This window comes from Artemia franciscana, chromosome 2 (assembly GCF_032884065.1).
Source record: "Artemia franciscana chromosome 2, ASM3288406v1, whole genome shotgun sequence".
In the NCBI taxonomy this organism is placed as follows: Eukaryota; Metazoa; Arthropoda; class Branchiopoda; order Anostraca; family Artemiidae; genus Artemia; species Artemia franciscana.
The window spans coordinates 66,406,925-66,433,094 of NC_088864.1; the positions used below are offsets into that span (position 1 = coordinate 66,406,925).

General features: G+C 34.4%; 2 protein-coding genes and 1 long non-coding RNA gene across 4 annotated transcripts in view; 2 read left to right on the forward strand and 1 right to left on the reverse strand.

Moving 5' to 3' along the window:
- LOC136043977 (uncharacterized) overlaps positions 1–12,119 on the forward strand; it is a 48,567-nt gene extending 36,448 nt beyond the window's left edge. For both annotated transcript variants that reach the window (XM_065729063.1, XM_065729062.1), the window contains exons 4-6: positions 3,698–3,788; positions 8,976–9,160; positions 11,966–12,119. In XM_065729063.1, coding sequence (XP_065585135.1) covers positions 3,698–3,788; positions 8,976–9,160; positions 11,966–12,055 — 366 coding nt within the window. In that variant the 3' untranslated portion in view covers positions 12,056–12,119. The remainder of the gene's footprint in view (positions 1–3,697; positions 3,789–8,975; positions 9,161–11,965) is intronic.
- Positions 1,058–22,180, reverse strand: LOC136043979 (uncharacterized). The gene is made up of 2 exons (XR_010621767.1): positions 22,129–22,180; positions 1,058–6,732 (listed from the first exon to the last, which is right to left on the reverse strand). It is a non-coding gene; the product is annotated as an uncharacterized LOC136043979 (long non-coding RNA).
- Positions 22,181–22,281: 101 nt separating this feature from the next.
- Positions 22,282–26,170, forward strand: part of LOC136043975 (pre-mRNA cleavage complex 2 protein Pcf11-like) — an 80,367-nt gene continuing 76,478 nt past the window's right edge. Inside the window, exon 1 of the mRNA XM_065729057.1 lies at positions 22,282–22,567. Within this exon, the coding sequence (XP_065585129.1) occupies positions 22,400–22,567 (168 nt within the window). The 5' untranslated portion in view covers positions 22,282–22,399. The remainder of the gene's footprint in view (positions 22,568–26,170) is intronic.

Genomic DNA, 26,170 nt, shown 5'->3' on the forward strand with positions numbered 1-26,170 from the left:
AACATTCTTTGCTGTCCCATTGTCTGTGCATATAAATAGATTGTCAGGTTTACCGACTCTTGAACATGCAACATATAATGGTCAATGGGAAAACAATCCGTATTCAGATCTTTACCTCATGATTCTAATGATTGCCCTTGAGCTTTGTTGATGGTGATTGCTAATCGACCGTTCCCTGAGTCGCCATCGTCATTTATATATCCCCCTGTGCACCCCGGCGTCCCCTTTGTAGTTATGTCCCTGTGTCCCGGTCGTCATTTATATTCCCTGTGTCCCGGTCGTCATTTGTGTCCCGGTGTCCCAGTCTCTGATTTCTCTTTGAGTGTCCCGGGCGTCATTTATATTCCTTGTGTCCCGGTCGTCATTTATATCCCCCTGTGCCCCCCGGCGTCCCCGTTGTAGTTGTGTCATTTATATTCCCTGTGTCCCGGTCGTCATCCCGGTATACATTCGTTTTTGAATTGGTATATGATGAAATAAATTTTTAATTTTTTCCCTTTTTTCCTTTTAGTTTTTTTTTATTGGTTTTGACCTTTTTTTAGGTTTTTTAGTTTTTTTCTTTTTTCTTTTTAGTTTTTTTTTAAGTTTTTATCTTTTTAGTTTTTTTATTTTTATTTATATTTTTTTAGTTTTCTTTTTCTCCTTTATTTTTCAGTTTTTTTCCTTTTTTTAGTTTTTTTTTCTTTTTAGTTCTTTTAGTTTTTACCTTTTTTAGTTTTTTTTTAGTTTTTTAGATGAAAATTTTTTTAGTTTTATTCCTTTTTTTCTTTTCAGTTTTTTATTGGTTTTTACCTTTTTTTTTAGCTTTTTTAGTTTTTTTTCGTTTTTTCTTTTTACTTTTTTTTTTAGTTTTTATCTTTTTTATTTTTTTTTATTTTTATTCTTAATTTTTTTTTATTAGTTTTTAGTTTTTTTTGTAGTTTTCGCCTTTTTTAGTTTTTTCAGTTTTTTTTTTAGTTTTTAGATTTTTACCTTTTTTAGCCTAACCAGGATTTGAACCTGGGACCTTCATTCTCCGTTCTGACACCCTCTCTCACCGAGTGACTACTCCAGCATGTTCATTTTGGTGTTTTAAATGGTATATTATTAACCAAATTAATGTGTTTTACAATATACTAAGCATCGTCATAACAAAAATGACGACAACTAATTTCATGACGTCAGTCAACACAGAAATTAATTCTGAAATTAAGTCATGAAATTAGTTGCCGTCATTTTTGCTTTGACGGTGACGTCATTCAAGTTATATAAGACATATGTTCACGTAGAAATCTATTAATGTTTAAGTTTACAATGACTGATGAAGATGCTCAAAGAGTCTATGCCAAAAAACTTGCTGCTGATAGAGAAAGTCAGAAAAGAAAGCGTGCCGAGGAACTATCAGCAGCAAGTTTTTTGGCATAAACTCTTTGAGCATCTTCATCAGTCATTGTAAACTTAAACATTAATAGATTTCTACGTGAACATATGTCTTATATAACTTGAATGACGTCACTTTGTTTACCTGTTTACCTTTTTAATAGCTAAAGGATTAGAGAGGCTATCGCCACCAGAGAGTTACAGAGGACATTTTGCCAAGGGTATGTCCCAGCCCATGTGTATGTTCTGAAACAGTATTGCTTTGACGGTGACGTCATTCAAGTTATATAAGACATATGTTCACGTAGAAATCTATTAATGTTTAAGTTTACAATGACTGATGAAGATGCTCAAAGAGTCTATGCCAAAAAACTTGCTGCTGATAGAGAAAGTCAGAAAAGAAAGCGTGCCGAGGAACTATCAGCAGCAAGTTTTTTGGCATAGACTCTTTGAGCATCTTCATCAGTCATTGTAAACTTAAACATTAATAGATTTCTACGTGAACATATGTCTTATATAACTTGAATGACGTCACCGTCAAAGCAAAAAATGACAACAACTAATTTCATGACGTCAGCCGACACAGAAACATGACGTCACCTGACAACTAATTTCATGACGTCAGCCGACACAGAAACATGACGTCACCTGATCCACAGATCCACAGACAGACAACTTATTTTTATATATATAGAATATAGATAGATATCAGTATTGCAATGACGTTGTCACATTTGTCACACTCATGTGGAAAATCTATTTTCAAAAATATTGAAATATTTGTGCAATTCCCAGTTTTTTTTTAGTTTTTTCTTTTTTTAGTTTTTTAGCTTTTTTAGTTTTTTTTTAGTTTTTTATCTTTTTTATTTTTTTACGTTTTTTCTTTTTAGGTTTTTTCTTTTTTTAATTTTTTTAATTTTTAATTTTTTTTTAGTTTTTTCTTTTTAGTTTTTTTTTTAGTTTTTTACCATTTTTCTTTTTCGAATTACTTTAATCTATTGTCAAAATATTTCGAAATATTTATGCAATTTCCAGTTTTTGCATTCTAGTTTGTTTTCTTTTATTTATATAGAAGATATAATCTGGCGTAACGGACAGACAACTTATTTTTATATATATAGATAAGCAATGTCTTTTTAAGACATGAAAAAAGTGAAAAAAAAATAATTTCAGTTCAGAATTGCTAAAGTTTTTTTTTATGTAAACTGCAAAGATATTTGTCTATGTTTTGTCTATATTTTCAATTTGTCTAATTTTTCTAAATTTTATAAATTTGTCTAAATTCTCAATTTGTTCATATAAGAGAAGAGGTGCTACATTCAATGTAACACGTGCTACAGTGCTACACATTTATGAAATAGTGATAAAAGAGCACTTTCGTGTTACAGGTGGCAACCCTGCCTGTACATCTTTAGTTTAACTTTGCTTGGATTTTCCTCTCTTTTCCAATTTTGTTAATATTGGTTGACACAGAAGCTAATCACATCTATCCAAATGCTGTGTATCTATTTTTAAATTTTGTTAACTCCCATGGAAACTGATCATACAATCATTAATCTATGCTAAAAATAGGATGTACTAAGTTTATTAAAAACGGACTAAACACACTAGATTAAGTTAATAACTTCAACATTGACCCTTAGTAGCGGCTTTGATTTTTTTAGGGGGACTGCTGATTTTCCTAAGGGTCACAGAAATTAATGCCCAAGGCTTCTTATCTCTTTTTTTTTAATAAGAAAGCATGTGTCTGACGCTTATCTAATTTACAAGTAGATCATTAACATTCGCTGCAATTTCACTGGGCTTGGTTATTGCTTTAGCCAGGTAGTTTTGATATTGATATCGGGAGGTTGGCCCACTAGATATTTTTTTTGTTATAGATTTTTTTTATTGTATGTTATGGTTAATTTCTCATGTTACATCCAGAAAATATTCTCCTGAAAAAGCAGTACAAATGTGTCGCCGGCCGATCTTCGTCTTAGATATGCACCTCGAAAAATTTTCGAACAGTTTAAGAACATGCTTCCACTATGATGTGGTCTTAAGTACCAAAACTATGTTTTGTGGCACTTTGGCTGCAAGTACGTTTGCTCCCATTTATCTTGGGAGGGATGTCTGTCCGACCATATCGTTGGCAAAATGTGTATAAAGATAGTGATGTAATGTGCAGGAGGCTTTCAACGTGCAAATATGAAATTTTGACGCACGTTTATTATGCTGCTGGGTACCTACATGTTATATATATTTCCTGAGGTAGACACTACTGGAGCCAAAAGTAAAATTTTCATAGTTACCATTTGTGCCAGTGGTTCTAAAAATTTTTATTTTTTATTGAAAGGCAGCTTTGAGAGCACTCGGATTTGAACCGAAGAAGGACGAACTGCAACAACTGGTCAAAGACTTGAAAACTACTTCTTCAGAAAATTCAGGTTCGCTTATGTTTGATTCCTTTTGTATTTACCCATATATTTAAATTGTGTACATATCTATTTATTTTTTCTCAAAAACGGCTCTGTTTTCTTATTAATTTTTTTCTTTTTTGAATTGGTTTACTGATCTAGATAGGTCAGGAGTTAGGGAAAATTCGCTTAGAGCCTTAATTTTAAGATAACATTTTTCATTTGAGTGACGTCACATTTATTTTTGTATTCAACGAGCAAAATTAAATCATTTTTTCCCAGGGTGGTTTTGTCGTTTTTGGTATGTATGACGTATGCGTATTGCGCAAGACTACAAATGAATCCGAACTCGTCTTGTAACTGGTAAAATTAGTCACCATAAAATTGGGTATTTTACCGTAATTTTATGAACCCCTGTAAAATTGGTATTTTGCCTCTTTTACGTACGTTACATATTTTGTGTAATTTACGTATTTTACCGGCATTTTGCGTATTTTACCGGTATCTTACATATTTTACTGACGTATTTTACAACACCTTGCAATTTTCAGGGCACAAAAGGGCGAAGAGGCTGGGAAAAAAGGATTGAATACTGTTTTGTTTTGTGTATAACTGTGTTCCCCGGTTTAAAAGGTCGTCTGTCTGACTTGTTACCGGAACGATAAAATGTATTATAGTACAGGTAATTATGATTTTAAAATGGTGAAATAATAGCTGAAAAAAATTATATTAGTTTTGTTAAGTGATAAGGACAGAAAGGGCTACAAGCAGGATTGGCATATAACAAACAAGAAAAATAATAATAATATTAAATAGCCGAGAAAAATGTCTGCAAGCGGTCAAAAAAGAAGCGAAAATGATAGAGGCAGAAATTTTGTTAGGGACTTCCACCCAGCCGTATTCAGTGCTCAAAAAAAAAGAAGGAAACTAACCTTTTGAATTAGCTCTAACTGAGCAGAAGAAAGACTGAATCAAGCAAGCCAAAAGACTAAGCCAGAATAAATGAAAGAATATTCAGCAGCAAGATTAGGCCAGAATTATCTGCTTAGTACCTTAGCTTGTCTACTGAACTAGTTTACAATAAAAGTGCGGTCAGACGATCTTAATTGAAACTGGAGGAAAATGTTATTCGAATCCTTTAATTTTAAGTTGTAGTAAATTGAATTTATTGGAATATCTCCAGTATCTCTAATTAAAGCAAGGTCTTTATTTATGGACTTTGTTTTTAATTTCAGTTGCCTTCCTAAAAGAATGTGGGAAGCCATTTACTTCAAAGATTAAAGTTGCCTCATCAAAAAGAACTGCATGGTCTGGATTTTCAACAATGATGATGGCCAAAGTAGAATCAATATCCTCATTTTTAGTTTATATTTCACTTCTTAGAGAAATCTTGCATTCATGCCGTCTCTTCCCTGGAATCCAGTGCTTACCCCCTCCTGAAAATACATCTCACCTAATATTCCCCCCTGCCTCGTAGGAAATTCCCCCTATCTAATTCCCCCGAATTTTCATTAGAAGGGAAATTGAAATTTCTACTCTCCTGTTTAAGTCAGGGGCAATCCTATTGCATTACCTATAGTAAAAACCCCATAACGGTTATATGTATTAATATTTGTTCGTTTATTTTTTCCCCAGAAGCATTTCACAAGGAAGGGGTGGTCGAATAAGCTTTTGAGAGGGCTCATTCAATTGGATATCGTTCCAGTTCCAGTGCCATTTTCTAAAATATAGCCTGCTTTTCAACCAATCGCCACGAATGAGTTGTTACTGACTACAGTGTATAAAAGAAATTCTTATTCAAGTTTAAGGGCCCTTGCGTTTCAGCAGTTGTTTTGAAAGAATCTTCAGATAAATACAGAATTAGATCTAAGGAAGAGACAATGGGAGGATGGAGGCAGAAACTGATATATAATCCTCAGGGCCGTATCCGAGACTTTCGTGTGGGGGGAGGGGGCTTTGGAACAGGTACGGTCTCCTGAATCATAATCTAAGATTGAAGAGGCTAGACTTGCAAGTAAATCCTGTTGAAGACTGTCTTAATGACTGTGACAGTGACTAAATTTTCTGCTATTATGATTCTGTGCTTAATTAATCAAAGTCATCAAAATGTTACAAACCTCTTTTTTATTTGTATTTGGTACTTTTATAAATCAATGAAAAATAACATGTATAGGATTTGAGGAATGTGGCTGAATACGGCTATCTAAATATGCAAGGGTGTTGGGGTAACATTTCTTAAGTTTAAATGTAGGAACAATTACTAATATGATTTTAAACCCAAATAATGGTAAATTTGATTAGGTTTTTTTTTTTTTTTTTTTTTTTTTTTTTTTTTTTTTTTTTTTTTTTTTTTTTTTTTTTACAAAATGGATGTCCGAAATCAGGAACTGTCCAATTGCTGAAATGTTACCCTAGACACAAGATTACCAAAGGGACAAACTAGACAGCTAATTAAATTGTTGAAACTCTAAATGAAAGGGTATTACCTTTTTAAGATCAGGAAAATCAAAATCATTAAAATAATTTCATTGAAAGCTGTAAGTGTTGCTGAAAAAAAAATGCTCAACTGGTCTTCTATCTACAGGGCAACTATAAAACGCCAATTTTACCCTGTATTTCCTAGGGAGTACCTTATTTTACCCTGTATTTCCTAGGGAGTACCATATTTTACCTGATTTTACCAATTTTACCTTATTTTACCAATTCTATCAGTTTTACTTACCGAGTTTTTATTTTGCGGTAATATTACAATACTACTCTGAACAGCTAAGGAAAAAAGCTTGGAAAAAACGACAGCAAGAGTCATATTGAATTGTAAACAAAAATGTTGCACAACAGGATTGGCGGCTAGAAGATAAATCAAACTATGATTGAAGGAAGGGCCATGTTATTGTCAGTGAAGGATAAACAGGAAGCAGGAATCGAATTCACGTCCGGAATTTCTTGATTCAATTGAATTTGCTTGTTTGCCACCCTGGGGCGAAGAAACGTGTTATTTTGCCGTCTGCGAAGATACACAGGAAGAAACAAATGAATCCACGCCAGAATCTCAAAATCTAATTGAAGTTGCTGATTTGCCACCCTCTGATTTAAAAATAAAGAATATCACGATAATTATGGTAATTTATAAAGAGCAAATTCTATACTTATTTCCCTGCTCTGGTCCTATCATTTGAGGTATGGGAAATAATACAAGATGACACATTTCTCTGAACAGCTAAAGCAAAAGGCATGGAAAAAGCGACATCAAGACTCAAATTGAATTACAAACGAAAATGTATTACAACTAAGTCTGCTGTTAGAAGGTAAATCAAAATTACGATGAAATGAAGGAATGTATTATTTTAGCGTGTATGAAGGATAAACGGGAAGCTAGAATTGAATCCACGCCAGAGTTTCTTAATTCAATTGAAATTATTGATTGGTCACCTCATGACTTAAAATAAAAAATAACACGATAATTATACCAATGCGTAATTTGAGAATCAAACATATACAAGCCTGCTGTGTGCCGTGTGCCGGGGCCCTAGCGAAGCTTGGTCTCCTGGTGGAATATCTGTGGATTAATTTCTTTTTTTTGTTCTTGTTATAGGTTGTTTTCTTAAAATTTCTTTCTTTTGTTTATTAGGCTATATATCACATTTGAGCCTCATCCGATTTCGAATAAATGCTTTAGTTTTCAAAGGTCTATCCAGCTTGAATCTGCGGAAAAAAACGGTTCCCGCAACAAAACTCCCAGATCTTAATATTGATCTTATATTAAGACTATATGAAATCCTGAAATCCGTTCTTTTTGGGGCGTAACAATGTAGCGTCACAGAAAAACTTAGAATGAAAAATTATCTATTGAGATAAGAAATATTTATTTTTGGTTTGCCTAATTGTTTTTGGTCACGAATATTCAGTTACCGTGTTAACCTTTCCATTTTTGAGAATAGTATGGACACATTTCGTGGGTGACTGCTTGTTGACTGGTGTTTACTTGTTGGGGAGGGGGTCATTTTTGGTTGTAAGTCAAGTTTGGAAAAGCCCTTAAGACCGTGCAAAAAAAGATGATAGCAATATCGAGGGTAGGGTGGGCGGATATTCTTATGCACCTGCGCTAGAGAATTGGTTCAGATTGGTTACCAGTGCTAGTTCGAAGTCTGAGATAACAAATGTTGCATCTACGTGAACTTTGGTTTCCTTTTATCATTTAAACAGCCAGGAAAGCCTCTTTTCAGGGCTTGGAAAACCCTCCAACAGTAATGTAGGAGACATAAGTTCAGACACCCGATTAGCAATTAGTATATTTCGAATTATGAACTGGTTATGCTTCGTGCATCTTAAAATATCTTTCTAGAAGTTTACTTGTCAAACTTAAGCAGGGAGAGCGGGGTTTTGGGGTAAAAGCATCATATGGATGATAATTTCTGCAAGTTTTAATGTTGTTCTTTTGTATCTTAATTGCACAGCGCCTTTTTTACTTTAATTGTTTACTCAACGGATTCTCTACAATTTTTTAAAATTGTCATTCTGAACATTATTTAACAAATATCGAATGACTATTTCAAAAATAGTGCAATAATAAGATAAAAAGTCAGAATAAAATCGACTTCTTAAAAGAATTAAAATAGAGATATGTTAATTAAATAGAAAATTAAGTCAATAAGATTAAATACCAAAATAATCCAATTCATATTTAAGCTAAAACTCTTCATTTTGAAGCCCAATTTCCAGTATAATTATGATAGCTATAAGGGTAAGGTAAAGAATACGGCATTAGACTTTACAGTCCCTACCGGCGGTGCTGATCTTCGTTTCTTGGCCCTTCAGCCAGGAAGTATAATGGGGGGTTGGGGGCCAACCATCCTGTGCTATTGCACACCCTTCCTGTTTACCTTCCCCAGATTTCTCCAGGTACCCATTTAGAGCTGGGTCGACTCTGGCCAAGCTTACAGATTCACGCCACTGACCCCCGGCCCAAACTAAACAATTGGGTACACTGGGATTCGAACCCTCGCCCTCTCAGACAAAGGATCCTGAATCCAGCGCACAAATCCACTCGGCCAGGACGGCTTTTATGTTACCACTCGGCAGCGGCCATTATGATAGCCAATGAAAAGTGTTTAACCCTGCTGATTTTTTAACTGATTGTTCTAGTTTATCCTTTGCTATCGTTATTAATTGCAGGTTTTGTGATTTTTGAATTGGTCAGTCAATTATTACATATTACAGGTTTTGTGACATTTGAACAATTCAGTAAATTAGTAACATCAAAAATTGAATGCAATGAATCCAAAGAAGAAGTGAAACGGGCATTTCGACTCTTTGATGAAGACAATACTGGCAAAATAACGTTTGCAAAACTTAAAAAAATTGCCAAAGAACTTGGTGAAGATATCAGTGACGAGGATTTGAAGGTAAACTTTTATTTTGTATTTAAAACGAGGAAATCAAATGCTAATTTCTTATCCAAAAAAATAATCAAATGTAATAAGAAAAGAAGGGCCGAGAAACTAAAAAGAGAGACGCAAACTAATGATAAAGAAAACGAAAAACTAATTTTGTTGAAAATAAAAAAATTCCCTGAGTCCGGAAAATAAGAAAATAAAACGCTGTTTATCTCCATAAAACGTGTAGGATAAACTAATCTAATAAGAAAGAAAAAAGCCTGCAAACTAAATAGGGAGGCATCTTATTGGTGACGTACCTTAAAAATAATGAGAGTGAAATGCTGATTTTTTCTTAATTAAGAAAAATCTCTTGAGTTTAACAAATAAAAAATGATTCACTGTTCTTTTTTTCCCAAAAAACTTATGCAATAACCTAATTTAATAAAACACGAAGACCCAGGAAACCAAACTGAGGGGTACTCTTTATCAGTGATATGTTTTAAAAATAAAGAAAATGATACACTGATCTTTTTTAAAAATAGAAAAATCACTCATGCTCAAAAAATGGAAAAAAAATGATTTTTCCCAAAATAATGATAAGATAAACTAGTATAATAAAATGCTAAGTTCTTGGAAACTCAATAGGAAAGTAGCTTTTCTGCAATTCACCATTTTAGCTTTTCACCATGTTCTGACTGAGATGTACCCCGGATTCAGCAATTCACCATTAGCTTTTCACCATGTTCTGACCGCGATGTACCCCGGATTGTACAAAACATCCATGCAGATCCCAGGGACTTCTTGATCTCCGGTTCTAAGCTGTGTTAAGCACTTTGTGAAAAGTTGAAAAGATGTGTTAGTCCCTGTCCTCCACTGGTTATGGGACCATTAATTTTTCTGAGGCCATAATAAATTTAGTGATTTGAAGAATATGAAAATTGCAACTTGAAATGTTACAAAGTTAAAACACAACTATTGTGCCGATATTTTGACTGACGAATTAAGACGCTTTGAAATGGACTTATTAGGAGTTGCAGAAACTTATATTCCTGAGGTAGAAAACATGAAATTAGGTGATATAGGATTTATTTATTCAGGCAGGGAGGATCGGGTACACAGGCAGGGATGAGGGCTTGTTATGAGTAAGGAAGTTGTTAAGTCTTGTTTTTTTCGGGAAGGTACTTGCAATAGAATGCTAGTCTCTCATTTTATGACTATGCAAGGTATCAATCACAGTAGTATAGGCCCTTGTAGAACGGACTGATGGAGGGACTCAGATAAATTTTAATTGCAGCCACAGGAACAAACAGACAGGGTCCCAGTTAGAAATGTGGTATATTTATTAGGAGATTTTAACGCCCAGGTCGGCACAGTTAAGGATAGATGATATCCTATCCTTGGTAAATTTGATGTAGGAAAAGAAAACAGTAATGGCTAGAAACTGATGCAATATTGTTGGTATAATAATTTAGTTATAACCAATGCAGTATCTGGTCGTAAAATGGCACATAAGTTAACATGGTATTCCCATGATGGTAAGACAGCTAGCTCTATTGATCATGCTATTGTAAACCGAAGATTGGTAGGATCAATACAAGATACTAGGTTATAAAGGAGTGCTATTATTGATGTTGAAAGTAAAAAATCTCCATCTAGTAGTGCCTAATGTTGATTTAAAGCTGAAATTAAGGAAGGGTAACTACCTTTCGGGAAGCTATGATGTTGATAGAATCCTGGATGAGAATTTGAGAAAACTTTTCCAGAACAGCTGAAGACAAAACTACAGAGTTTAAAATTTGATAATGCAGAAGAGGGATGGAATAATTGGAGGAAAATAAGAGGTAACAATGAATTAAGGTGGTGTAAAGGGGAGGTCATGGACAAAGGAACAGCAGTTTCCCTACCTCTGAGATGCCTGAAAGGTGTTTGCTATTGCTAAGATGTCTCTGAAAGAAACATAGAAAATTAGCATTAATAGGTGATAAAGGGGACGAAATTGCAAAAAAATGAACAAAATTGAACTGTAAACCCTCTGCAAACTTTAATGCCTCCAAAAATCTTATATAGCTCATGAAAATTTGGTTTAGAACCCTTGAGTAAAATTGGTAAAATCTAGCTGCCATCGGTGGTAGTTAGGTTGTCAGTGACAATCCAGGATTCAAAAAATCCCTTTTCTCTTAATACTCTTAGCCTTACAAGTAGTTGTAAATCAAGTAGTATCGGAGCAGTTTAGTAGCATTAGTAGTAATAGTAGCAGTTGTTAATATTAAAAGTAGTAGTATTATGACAGTCGACATACTTTGATAATAGCAGTGATACTTTGACAGTCAACATACTTTGAAAATAGCATTGATACTTTGACAGTAAGAAATGAGAATCCAGATCGTCTAGGTTTGAGGCCAGTTGACTCAGAGGACATTTTAAAGGACGAATTTTCTGGATTTTGACTTCAGTGGTGTCTCTAATCTTTTTTGCTTTAGCACAATTTTCTAAAGTTGTGGCTTATATCTTTATGGCAAGCTCTGCCATTTTATGGCAGTATAAGTGGTTTGAAAGTTTGTTGGCTGAATTTATCTAGGAAAAATTTATCGTTGAAGAATTATTCAGTTACTAGATGGTTATTTATTCAGCTATTTACAGTTACCTTCTTTCAGATGCAACATTTAAAACTTGAAATATTCTGAGTATCTAGTTTTGTTTATTTGTAAAATTATCTTTACAAGTTAAAAGTTGCGTAAAGGGTTTTTAAGTGTTGGAATTTGTCTCCTGTCGAGGCTCCTCCGCTTTATCCTGCTGTTGTGCTATTATAAAAATTCTGTCTTAACATTTCAGGAAATGATAGAAGAAGCTGATAAAGATGGAGATGGCGCTGTCAGTCAAGAAGAGTTTTTCCAAATTATGAAAAAGGCTGGATTGTACTGAAAATATATTTTTGTTTCTTACTTCTTTCATTTTTTTTTCTCAGTAAAATATTCTTTTGTTTTAACAGCGATTTGCTTTTACACTTCTAGATTTAGACGGATCAAAATAAAAACTTAAGAGCATTAAAGATACGAAATTGTGCCATATGGAGCGATCACCATGTCGTCTTTTCTTTTTGGGCAGAATATAAATTATTTTTACTGCTTAGAAGGAAGAGAGCACACCTCAAGTTTATATGCATAATTTAATGCAAATTTGAATTCTAGTAATGGGATTCCTGGTATTTAAATCGGGTTATTGTATGCTGAAAATCCATTCTCTCGGAAAATCTGCTATACGATGTGCACTGTAAGAAAAAAAAAATCCCTTTGAGCCTCACCGAAATATGCCTTAATTTCACCAAAACCAAGCTTCATAAGAAATCCACATTATTATAGTTCGATATTTTTGCATCTCAAGTTTCTTCTACTATTGATCAACTATACGAACTTTCTTGAAGTAAGCTTTCTTTTTCGGCTGCGTATGAAGTTTTGCTTTGGAATTTCTCTGTGCCGTATATACCGTACTATAGCCAACCATAGCCAGTAAAGCGAGCGGATGAAGGATAAAAAATCGTTATATGCTAGACGGCTGGAACCGTCGAAAACGACGGGCTGCAAAAACGAGCTTATTGTTAGCCAAATAATAGGCCTGGATATAGGAAATTAATATTTGTGTTCAACATCCTCTGTTCTTATTAATCTGTATTCAATTTTGCGTCAGGAAATCTCTGTATATATAAGAGATTACCGAGCTGCTATCTGGAGCAAGCGAAACGTATTGAAAGAGGGGTAAAACTTGCGAGACCCGAATGACTGAGTGAATTAAGATATTACCTGTGACGCCAGTATACTTCTCAACGCTGAACGTCAAGCGTCATGAGGTAACAAGGCCTCCGTTTGATTTGAATTTTGATATTTGATGCAAGCATAGCAATGTCTAATATAGTCTTCACTATCCTTTGTCCATGCCTAGCCAGAAAACGATGGGCCGAGCTCGCTGCTTTGTCTTTTCTTTTTCTAGATGTGATGCATGCATGTGGTTAAGATTATCTTAACGGGGCTTCAGAGGAATGACCAAACGATCTTCTTTCAGTATGATCCAATCGGTGACTGTCAATCCAGACCTGATATTGCAAAAGGGGAGTATATTTACAGGTAGACTGCTTTTAATTTCAGGTCGTCCTCTCTAAATGATTATGGTAAGCCGGATTAATTGAAGGTTACTTACTGTCTCTTCTTGCAATTTGTTTAGTCTATCTGTGCTTACTGGAAGATACCACGGCAATATCAGTGACGGGAATATCTTTTCCAGTACACAACACACACGCACGCGAGTTTTTGCATTTGACAATGAGCTGGTGTATTATGTTATTATTATGTATTGACAATGAGCTAGGTACTATTTTGTATTTCTAAATATGAAACTGCCTGTTTGGCAAAACTTTAAGTCTGCTGAAAACGGCTTGGCAGTTTGTGCACTGCAGTTTTTAATTTTATCGTTTCTTGTTTGTTTTTTTACCATATAATGTTCAAATGGAATGCGTTATTGAATAGAGTTTGAAAACAACATGCCTTTAATATGTAAGAGATAAAATTGTTTTAAACTAGTGCTTTGATAACATAAAATATCGAAGACCTTCCCCTTCACAAATAAAATTGATGCGGTCGTGTAATCAAGAGACATTCTAACAGTATGGGCAATCGCTCTTTGTGTTCAATATAAATAAATCATATCTTTTTGTTTGCCGAGAATTTGAAGTCTTCGCCATGGTCTTTTAGGCAAATCCTTAGTATGAGTATCACAACTCTTAGTGTAATAACCTGTTGTGTAATGAAAATTTATTTGTATTTGAGATGAATATACTACATTGCAGAGAAGACATTTAAACCTTTGGTTTAAATCGACCTTTGACATTTAAACCTTCTGGTCTTGAGAAGGCATGGGAGTTGTCACCTCTACTTGAATAATTTTCTGCTTGTATAAGTTTAACTCAGGTATGTTTTGTAGTTGCTGTTAGTTTTTGTTTTCATTTATTTTTTTAATGATGAATTGTTGCTATTTTACCCTTGAAAGGTGATTTGACTTTTATTTCTACTCATTTTTGGCTTAATGTTGCTTCTTACATGCTATGAAAACTTGTTTTGTGAAAAAGTTTTTTAAACTAATTTCTGTTTATCTTCTATTGACATTAAATAAAGTTAAAAAAACAAGCATGTTTTTTTTTAGATTTTAAAAGAGCTTATAGTTCTAATTAAACGGCCTTTGCGAGTCAGGAGTCATTCTTTAGTAACTGGTCAAACTTAACAAAAAGTCAAAGTCAAACTTTAGCGTAAAGAGTGACTTGTTGAGGACGGAGCCGCCTCCCATATATACGTAATAATTTCTGTTCTTTTCGATTTTTTTAATATTTCTCCTTACATTCAATTGAAAAAAATTATTTTTTTATTTGATTTCTGATCGTTTTGTTAAATAATGTTGGGACAGTTGGCTCCCTCTCCGTGGAAAGTGCCTTCCCCCATGAAAAATTCCTCCATGGAAAGTTACTGTCACATAACTCTCTTCCACCAGAGAAATCCCCCCCCCCAAAAAAAAACGTCTGGGTATTTCCTAATAACCAATACTATATGCAAGCAATGGGCAATGTTCATAACTAGTAGCCATTCCCCTAAGGAGTCTAGGAAGTCATATTATTCTCAAAGACAGTGTTATTAAATTGTTCTACCATGCTGAAGAAATGGTTATCTAAAAATTTTGATCGGGCGACTCTGGGGGAAAAACAGCTTAGGAGGAGGGTTAGCTACCTTCCAATATTTTAGTCACTTAAAAGTGCACTAGAACGTTTTGTTTCGGTCAAATGAGCCTTTTCTCAATATTCTACGATAACTGATTATGTAAGATGAATCGTGGGGGAACAAAAAAACACACACATCCGTGATCTTTCCTATGGCGGAAATAATAAAAAAAAAACTCCACATTTTCGTACATAAGAGCTAGAAACCTCTAAAGCAGGGTTTTCTGGTATGCTAAATCTGATGGTGTGATTTTCGTTAAGATCAGCTCATGTTTTGTGTGGTGTTTTTCCCTTTTTTCAGAGATTCAGCAAATTTTGTCAGACTCGAAACTTTTGATGGGTACCATTCAATATTTGATGAATTTCAAATATTTTGATTAAGCATCAAAATTCGATTCTTTTTGTGTATGTATTTTTTTTATTATAAAGAAAAAAAAAATCAAGAAAAAATTATCAAGATATTATTAAGAAAAAAATTACGACTAACTTACTTATACTATTTTCATTTCACATTTCAAAAATGTCGTAAGCAACTTTTTTTTATTTCTAATTATACACAATGTCATTTAGACATGAAAAAAGGAAAGATTTTTATGACAGTTTAGCTGGGTTTTTTTTCTCATTTTTTTAAAGTGGCTTCACCTACAGTGTCAATATGCATATTGTCATTGGTATTATTCTGTTCATTGGTTATATCGGTTTACACACAATCAATGGTACTAGACAACCACTTATATCAACGTAAGCATGAGGAAGGACCTCTTGCATTGATGTAGGCATGGTGATGGGCCTTTTTTCTTTTTTTCTTGTCACTCGACTCCTTTTTTCCTTTTTCAGTATTTAAATTTTCTTTTTTCTTTCTTTTTTACGGCTTGTTTGACAGATTAAGTACCCATGGGGTACCGGTTGTCCAGGCGGATTCATTTCACCCTCATCTTCTCTGCCTCAGTTAGTGATTAGTAAACATTACAACCAAACAAAGGGTTAAATCAATGAAATTGATTTTCAAAGGCAGTTTTGGCATAAGGAAACATTTTGATTCATTATTTTTGTAAAATACATCGAAAACTCCATCTGATGTTCAATCAGTGAAGTCTGCTAAATCACTTACTGAAAACAACCAATTGAACTATGGAGCGACCGTAATCACCTACCGAAAATAACTTGTAGCATTTCCATAGGCACCTGTATCTACGGTGAAACAAGGGATAACCACTTGTATCAAAGTAGGCATGGTAGAGGACCTTTTTCTTTTGGTTTTCATATTTTTCTCGCTCATGAGGCGTATCAAAGCACCAAAGACACCAACAATGAAAACTAATTCTTTGAATTGGTCACATGGAAACTTACACAACCATTAACGTCTTAAAAAATTGTAAAAAACCAATGAAATTTTTAAGGAGAAAGAGCTTCAATTTGTAACAGTTGGTTTATCCGCGAGTTCGTTGCAAATTTCGAAAATCAAGGACGCCTGTTAATTATTAGCAGAAAATGAGCCAAAAAATAAATCAGCATATAACCTCAGAAAATATTGTTTCTTCATTCCGGTAAAAGAGAATTTAGGACTTACTTCAGCAAAGCTCTTTTCTTTGAAAATTGATTTTAAGCCATGCTTCTTGAAAAGCGCTTTGCTAGACTAGGTCTAGTCTTGATGCTACTAGAATTTTTGGCTCTCTCGGACCTTTTAACAATGAAGCAATTCACTGGTACATATTAATGGCCCTAAAAGAAATTATCAAGATGTAGTCTTTTGCTAGTGTTGCAAAACCAAAGAATCCACTGACATTATACCGGCTAGGATAAAATACCCAGTAGGTATTGAGATTTGCTTGAATGTTTTAAAGTAGATCTAGCTGGTATTTACTAATAGTAGCCTATACCTTTTATGCTTTTTTTTCTGTATTTAAAATACCAAATTCTCTGACGAACAGCATCAATTACTATCTTGCCATAACATAGCCAATTACATTCATAGCTGTTCAGAGGGAACAAGACAACCAGGGCTGCTGCCCTGGGTGGCAAGGAAGAAGATTTGCACATTTGATCAAATTTTTCACGTTGATTTTGCCGTCTTTGCCTAAGGTAAAAGACTTCGTTTTGGGAAAGATCACTTTTCTCTGACATGCCGGAATGATAAAGATGGGTTTTAGGACTGCCCCTATTTTACTACAGCATGACACAATTTAAGTGTAAACCCAAATCACCTCTCACTGGAGAAAGCCCAGTGGGAATTATTTGTCGTCATAAATTTAATATGTGTTTAATCTCTGTTTCTACAAGCAATTGAAATGAAAAAATTTAATTCAATATTTGTGATTTAGAGAATAAGTATCGAGTAGTAAAAGTGATATTTTTAAAGTCAAAAGGCAGTCAGCTTTGTGTTCATATGTGAATAAAACAGACTAGTAATTTCAAGTGTTTTATCTTAAGTAATTTTAATAATAGCCTTATTATTGCATTGCTTATACTTTCAGCTGTTCATTGGCACATACTGTTCTTCTCAGTTATTATTTGTAACAAGATGTGAGGGTTTGAGTTTTACATAATTTTGCTCAGTTGGAAACTGTTTTTTTTTTTATCTATATTTGAGTTAGGAGGGGTGCACTGTAATTATATTTTCCCCAGGGACTACCAACCCTAAGAAGAGTTATGACTGCATTTAAACAGTAGATGGTATGTCAGTCTAAGCTACTTTGGAAGATATTTCTCCTTGTTTGGATAATGAACAAGTTTGACATGAAGCATGATGACAGAGGTCATACAAGCCTTGACAGGAACCATTTCAAAATATGTAATAGTTCAGCATCCAACTTACTCTTGTACTTGAAGTAGCTTAGGTTAGTATAAGAATTCTAGGCTGGTGCTATGTAAATATATTTTTTTTTTACATTAAAGATTATTTAGTCAAAAACTGTAAGTAAAGAGTTAGAAACTTTTGAAAAAAAAACTAAAAAAGGATTTTTAATAAGAATTCATACATCAAAAACTTGCCTTCTGATGCTGTTTCAAAATAAGTGTAGGACACATGAAATTCATCAAGTTTGATGTTGCCCATAAAAAGCTAAAAGCTCGAAAAAATTGGACTTATTTTCAAAGAAGAAGGAAAATATTAATGAAAATCATACTATAAGACACATGAAAATCAGAAAGCCCTATGACACCTTCCATCTTAAATTTACGGTTTATCCTAGAAGAAATATTACGAACGTATGTTCTTTTGCTTGTGTGTTTCTTTCATTTTCTCCGTGAGTGATGGATTCAGACTTGTGGTTCTTGAATATTAGGTCAGGGCGCATTTAAATTGCAATTCGATTCATTGTGCCCTTTTCAGTGATAAAAAAGATTGTGCAATCACAAAACTGTGATTGTTTCCCAAAGAGGGCTAAGTTTATCATTGATGGTCAATACGAGGTAGCACATCTGTAGCATTTTTAGAGATCAAGGCATTTTAAGTATAGACAGTTCTAATAATCAAAGAAATACCAGTCTTATTTTTAAATTAAATTAGTGTCACCTAAGCCTTTGTTTTCTTTTTGACATGTTGGCATTTCCAGATAACAAATACTGTATGTGAATGTGAACAATGGGCAAATTGCATAACATACAGCCCGCCCCAAAAACAAGTTGAGTGGAGGGAGAGGGGTGAAATATCACTGTCTGGGCCCATAGCCCCTGGTTTTAATTTTTTAATAATCGTATCAATATCCTGTTCTACAAGTTCAATATCATTCTTAGGGAAGACCTGTGTAGGTTGCATAGTGGGTCGGTTTTGAGTAGAAAGTTGTGGAGGAATGTTTGCAATTAGATACTCTTTCAGAAGTTTTATTTTCTCGGGTGTTGTGGCGGCAGTGGTTCTGTTGTGTATCATGATGCCAGATATTGAGGAAGACCTTTGTCCAGTGTAGACTTTCCAGGTTCCTCCACAATTCTTTGATTGATGTAGTCTTCGTAAACTTTGTCTCAATTAGAGTCTTCCATCCATTCTTGATTTCTTGGGGAACAATTTTCCTAAAGATGGCTTGTTTTGCATTCATTTCAATTTTGTTTGTAACTGTAGGATTTCTTCTAAATTTGTTTCTTGCCGTGTTTCGTTTCTTATAAGCTTTTTGGCATGTAGCATTCCACCCTGGTGTGGAGTTTCTAGATTTTCTTTTAAGTTTTACATACCCAAATACCCTTTCACTAGCATTCACCATAACTTGAGTTAACTTCTCATTAAGCTCCTCAACAGAGGTAGGTAGTTCAACATCCGTCAGATCCGAGTCTACCTCTCTCTGCCATTCAGGCCAGGACTCCTTGCGGAACTTCCAACTCACCGACTTCATTAACTGAAGTCTATAAGCAGAAAAATTAAGCACTGACATTACTGGGAAATGATCAGAGTCCAAGGGTGACGGTATAACAACCTCAAAGTCAACTGAAAGGTCTAAAGAAGCAATTGTTAAATCTATACTGGAAGTCTTCCCATTTAAGGGGGTTTAGCCTAGTACCTAGGTCTATTGGAGTGATAAGACAAACCATATTTTGAGGATCAGTAATAAAATCTGCCAGTAAATTAGAATTATGATTTGGAGATGATGTTGAGTCCCACATTGGGTTATGAAGGTTGAAGTCACCAGCAATTATTTTCCTCTCTTTACATTTCTGAAAAGCATCTTTGAACTGCTTAAAATCAAAGTCAGTTGCAGTCCTGTTATAATAGTTGATAACGGATATCCAGTTGTCCATTCCATCCTCTTTGACAGATATAATCCCAATTTCATTTTTTCCTGGGGTAAAATCATCTACTATTTTAAACGGGATATTATCCTTAACTAAAGTCATAAGTCCTCCCCCTGGTCCTGTCTTCCTATCCCATCTAGCCATGCTATAGCCTTTAAAATTTGGGGAAGTTTTCTGTTCATTCAATAAAGTTTCCTGAATCAGTACAATATCTGGCTTACTCCTCACTAGAAGGTTTTTCAATTCTACTACCTTTGATTTTCCCATTCCCCTAATGTTTAGTTGGATTACCCTTGTAGTCATTCTTGGATTTTTTGTTTATGAACACGCTTATTTAATGTCTTTTTCCCTGGAGAGGACAAAATTTTCTTTGGAACAAAGTTATCTTCATCCATACCATCCTCTGAGTCTGTTTCATTTCCAGAAACAAAGGATTCAGATTTCTTCAGTGAAGACAGGATCTTCTGTACCTCTGACTTCGAGCTTTTGCTTAACTTTACACTGGAAGCAATCAGTGAGCACAATGATGACACTACTGTGGTTAGTTGGTCTATTTTTTCTCTCAGTAAGACAACTTCCTTGTTAATTGGTTCCTGTATTTTTGCTTCTGGTGGGATTGAAGGGTGAACAAGGACTGGAAAATTTTCAAAGTTTAAAGCTGGTGGTGGTGTGTGCAGAGTCTTCCCTTTGGTGTCAGTAAAAGCTTGAACTGCATCTTTGAATGATATACCTTTTGTGACTGACGTTTTCAGTATTGCAGCTCTAAACTTGTAATCCTGGCACTCTTTACTGAGGGCAGTGTGCTGTCCATTACAGTTTGCACATCTTACTTTTTGTTCATTTCTGTTTTTGTTTAACTCAGGGCAAGCTGTTATGGGGTGATTATCTCCACAAATACCACAAGTATCTTTACCCCAACAGTTTAGAGAGTTATGGCCAAATTTCTGGCACTTGAAACATCTCAACGGTTTTGGTATGAACTGTTTCACCACAGTGAGGGCACTCCATATAGGAATTATTGTAGGAAAATCTATTTCTTGAGAGAAGTCAACATGTATAGTGTAGCTAGTGTATGGTTTACCATCTCTAGATGTGGGATGAGGGTTTAGTACAGTTGCCTTTGTAACCTGTTCTACTTGCTGAATCTCCTTACAGAGTTCTTCAGGAGTAGCTAAATCCCTGGGAACGTATAGTACTCCTTTTCTGCTTGAGTATAGCATATTTCCTGGCTTCATTTCAAATTTGATCACTATATTATTCAATGTGAGATCCCTTATGCCTAAGATCTTATTAGCTATGTCTAGATTTTTTGGAACAACTTCAAGAGAGCCTCCAGGACCTATTCGTGGGAGTATTTTCCCATAATCATTTCCTAGAGCTACAGCCAATCTACGCCCTAGATATCCAGCAGAAGTCTTTGATAGAGGGACTAGCTTACCCTTGTCATTTGTGTCAGTAGTTTTTGTCATATCATGACCTTTAGCCAACAAATTTGGTACAGTGGGTCCACCTCTAACTCCCCCACAACCTCCACCCTTCCCAGGACTACCAGGAACCATTACGTCTTTCACGTGACAAGCTTACTTTGCAGAAAAAAAAAAAAAAAAAAAAAAAAAATGAATGCACAAATACGATTAAACAGACCTCAATAAAGTAAAAAGAGAGGCAAAAATACAAGCAGATAAGGGCACTATATACAGCACATACATACAAGTAAGCAATATTTTATAAAGCACAAGATCTCAAGGAGATAAAAGAGCCTAAAAGGTGGTCTGAATATCAACCATACAGTCCCTTCACTGTTTTGCATTTACCAAAATTCAATAAATACTTTTTCACCTTCACATTAATTTGTTATTTTTTGTTTTTTTCAACCATCAAAATCTTCAGGTATTACTGTTTTCTACAACTTGAATTATTGCCAAGCAGCGTTTTAACAGCACTTAAATTGTTTATTTTGAACTTGTATCATTAATCCCAAGTTGAATAATTGCAGTTTAACCACAAAATGTTTTATTCAACCATGTTCTTATAGGCTACCAATTCCAATAGACTAGAGAAGAAAACGCCTATTTGAGATTCCTTCAAAAGATCTTCCATTAGTAGCATTTAAGGTACTTTTGCTCTCAAAAGTGAGGGATACTTCCCTACACATTGATTATTTACAAAAAACTCCTGCTATTTAATTTGGCAAAAATAAATTCCAAAATCATATACTAATCCAATTATTATTTGGGCGGTCTGAACAAAATAGATATCTTGAAATGTCGATTCTATAAATTTGGGAAAAAACGTGTGTGACATGGGAGGGGATTGTCCCCATTAATCACTTGAAACTCTGAAAAAGGACATTAAAGCTATAATTTCCAATTAATTCAGCCCCTAGCGAAGTTTCCAAGCCAACTCCTTCTATACGAAGTGCATTAGTAGAGAACAAAAAAATGTGCCCGCTTTGCTCTTAACTTAGGCAGCACTATTGCACTGCCTTAACTTAGAAGTAGGAAAATGCGACCCTAACTTAACTTAAACAGGTAGAAAACTTTCGTGTGGAGTTCATAAGTCGCTTTTGTAAATATAAAAAATGGCTTCTTAAGCGCATTCTGTGGTGAAAATTTAGATGTCATTGTTATCAAAAGTGTAAGAACCCCCAGATGCTTAAAGCTTCATCACATTCAGCACTGAAAGACATTTTGTTGAGGATTTTCTTTAGGGAAAGTGGATTGTTGTTTCGAAAAGGTTCTTTAAATGTGTTTGGCTATATATTAATGCTATTGTATTTCTGACTAGAAATGGAAGAAGATTTCAGCTTGGATGAAGTGGCTGCTGAATATGCATCAACACTCAAGGATCTTGTGTGTAATAGCAAACCTCTCATATCTACTTTAACAATGCTTGCTGATGATTATCAGGCTCATGCAAGGACTATTGTTGGAGTAATTGAAAGGCACATAATTGAAGTAAGTAGAATATTTTTATATCTAATTCAAGCTTCTTATTAAAAGCAGGTGAAACTCTGAATCAAGTAGGCCTAGACTTTATAACAGGCTAGAACTTGTTTCCTGTTGAATATTTCAGAGCAGCCTTTGTTCATAGTTCTAGTAGTATCAGAAGAGAGCATAAATGCACAATTCTAGTTTAGCTACTAGGCTAATTGCTACCTCAGAAAGGGGTTTAGTTAGGAAAAATGAAACTTTCATCAATGAATCCAGGGCCAAAACACACTCTAGGAAGGTATTGCCAAGTTTCTGTGTTAACCCTTTCTGATTGCTAAGTCTAAATTTGCCTAGCCCTCTTGACAGGTCTATACCTATTATTCAAAATTTTACCTTGATTTTCAGTTTCTTTTTCTCTGGTTTTAGCTCTGAAAATACAAATTCTATTATTTGAGCAGGGTTAAGGACCTTTTTTTAGATAATAGACTAGAACTTTTATTTGGCATTCTGGCTAAATAGAGGTGGTTTTTTGGACTGCCTCTATTTTACTTCAGCATAATGCAATGCAAGTGTAGTAACAATACCCCTGCCTTCTTGGTGAAAGACATAATTCAATGAAAGAAAATTAGTGGCCTATTCAAGGTAGGCTAATTGGAGATAGCCTAATAAAAATATATATAGGCCTAGGTAACTGGTAAGCTACAATCTGTCATTATAGAAACAAAGCTAAGCTTGTATTTTTTTTTGCTTTATAAATTTGGCAGTGTTTTCAAAGAAACTAACAGTAGTAGACTAAAAGGAATTTTCTTCTAATGAGCTAAATACAGGATCACAGTACTTTTGCACTGAAAACCAGTATTAAAACATGGAACAACATGCATAAATTCTACTAGTCTCCTTGAACCAAAAATGATTTTTCCCCAGGTACTGGTTCATAAGGGAGGCTTGTGTCTAAGGCACTTTTTGTAGCCTATGCTAAATTTTAATTCATATGCTGCTTAAAACAGGGTGCTTACTAAAAAAGAAAAGGTAGCAAAATTGTTTTATATAATCAAATAGTCCAAAAAGAAAATAATTCCAATTTTCCTGTTCTTTGATCCACCATTAGCTGCCTAATAGGGGTTAGGCTGTGCCCCATCCTCAATCACTTAATGTTAATGCTAATATAATAGAACTATACACAACCATCATTTTGCAATTTAATAACCATTGTATCTCAGGAGTTTTTCCTTAAAGATTTGGGGCCAAAGTTAAACTTGTGTGTAAAAGCAAGGTGCTAAAGAAAGGGTGCTTTGTTCTCACATAACAAATAATTTTGGTTTGTTTTAAGTTTTAATGCTGCTCCTTGCCTTCAGCTGTAAAAACTACTTGTTTTTTTATTTAATTTCCAATTGTTTTTCAAATATTGCCAAGGAACATGCTTCCACTCTGTGTAAAAATTTCTATCAACAGCCATGCAAAATTCTTAGAATAAAAACAGATGTATTTTTAGATTGCTTATTTTATGGTCATTCTTATTGTTTTGGGGGTCATTTTCAGGGTAACCACTGTTATCTTGAAAAATACTGTAAGATAAGGAATCTCATGGTACAATTCTATTTCATGTTCTATATAGCCTAGGGCTATATAGAACATTCTTTGTCAAAAATGCAAATTAAACAGCAAAAATTAGTAATCTAAACATTTCTCATTTGTGTTCTAACATGTCTCCTCAAGGGTCACTGTTCTTAACCTTAACCCAAATTTTAATTAGCTTATAAAATGATAAGATTGAGTAGGCCTAAGCATTTTCCCCAAACTAGTTTAATGATAAAAATAATAGACTCTTAGCTTTTGCAATAGAATTATTATGGTAATTTGACTATTGAGATAGTGATTAGCTCTCTGAGTACTGGGTATCTTTGCCTAAGGTAATATACCCAGTGTTACTCTCAGATAAATATTCTGATTGTAGGCTATTGATTATGTGATTCATCCTTTACAGACCATGGAGTATTTATAGGGATCAGTGTAGACTATGTTTTTTTTTTTTTTTTAGACTATGTGATTAACTTTCTAACTAATGGATATCTTACCCTATATCTTTTTTCTTATTTGATGTTGGCCATACAACATGATTTTACCAGGCAGAATAAAGATAAGATCTTGGAAAATCATTGTATAATTTAATCTATAAATAAGCTCTAATTGTGCTAGCTTATTCCCTAAAGGTTTGTTCACCTCACTGGGATAAGCCTTCTTTCCAGGATTGTGAAAAGCCTGTCATCTAGAAGTTCACTAATATGTTTAAACTGCTATCAACAAAGCTGCTATCACAAGTCCAAAGGGGCTGAATTTGCACTTTAGTGTCAGTACAAAATCATAGAATTGCAATCAATAAAGAGTCAAACAATAAGAAATCTTAAAATTAAAACTTTACTCCCTGATTAAATTTACTCCCTGATGAAGGGAAATGTAAGGCACTTTACCCTCATTGATGATAATTCCTCAGCACCTTTTTCGAAATGTCTCTATTCTGTCCAATACTTCATTGGAGATGCAAGGATGCCAAACAGGACAAGCATATTCAAGGGTAGGATGTACAAAAGAGAGAAAAATCCTCAAACAATGCGATTTAGAACATTTAAATCTATTAGGGAAATTGAGGAGAGAAAATGCAGTGTTTGTACATTTTAAGAAATCATTAACATGGTGATCCCATTTTAAGTTGCTTTAGATGATAACACCCAGTAATTTCATAGTATTAACATACATTTCAGGGAGGATTGGACAGGAGGATTGGAAGGCCTCAGGGCCCAGGTTCTCTAAATTCTAAATTGTCCCAGATTTTTTGGCACTTCTTATGCAAACAATCAGTGATTCTTTTTCAATATTTTACTCCTGCCTGTATAGCCTAAGGCTACTTCTAGGCAATTGGGGTGCATTTATATTGGTTATATGCAACATTTGTACATAGCTTGAGGGATGTACAGGGAGGAAGCCCCAGGGCCCACTGACTTGAATACTAAATTGTCCCAAGTTTCTGGGCACATTTTTTTTTTCAAATTACCAATTTCCTGAATGCAGTGAAGCAAGAATTTGTTATTCTAGGGTTTAATTTGGAACATTTACTGTTACCTATGCTAATTACTATTATTCGTATTTGTTTATTATTACCAAGATACAGTAAGCACGTAGTGCTTGAATAACACATGAACAATGACAATTAAACCAAATAAAAAGTGATGAAAAATGCTTCTCTGTGCTTCAATACCTGGATATAGCCTTAGGTTATGTAAGAAGGCTTGCTGATCTTTTTAGTTTGGTCTTTCAATTCAAGGAGAAAAAGTCTTAACTAGAGAATCAGATGGTATATTCTTTTACTGTTTAATTTTCATGTTAAATTGAAATATTACTGACCATTTTCTCTTGAAGTACCAAGGGCAGTAGTAATGAATTATGGTTGTTTGAATTGGTGAAGCTAAAAATTACCATCTATATTTTTGCCCCCTTTCAACGCCTGGCTCTTTACGCTAAAGTTTTTATTGTTCTAAAAAGTAGAACTGTGACAAAGAGTCAAACTTTAGCGTAAAGAGCGAGGCGTTGAGGAGGGGACAACCCCTTTCATATACGGAATAATTTCTGTTC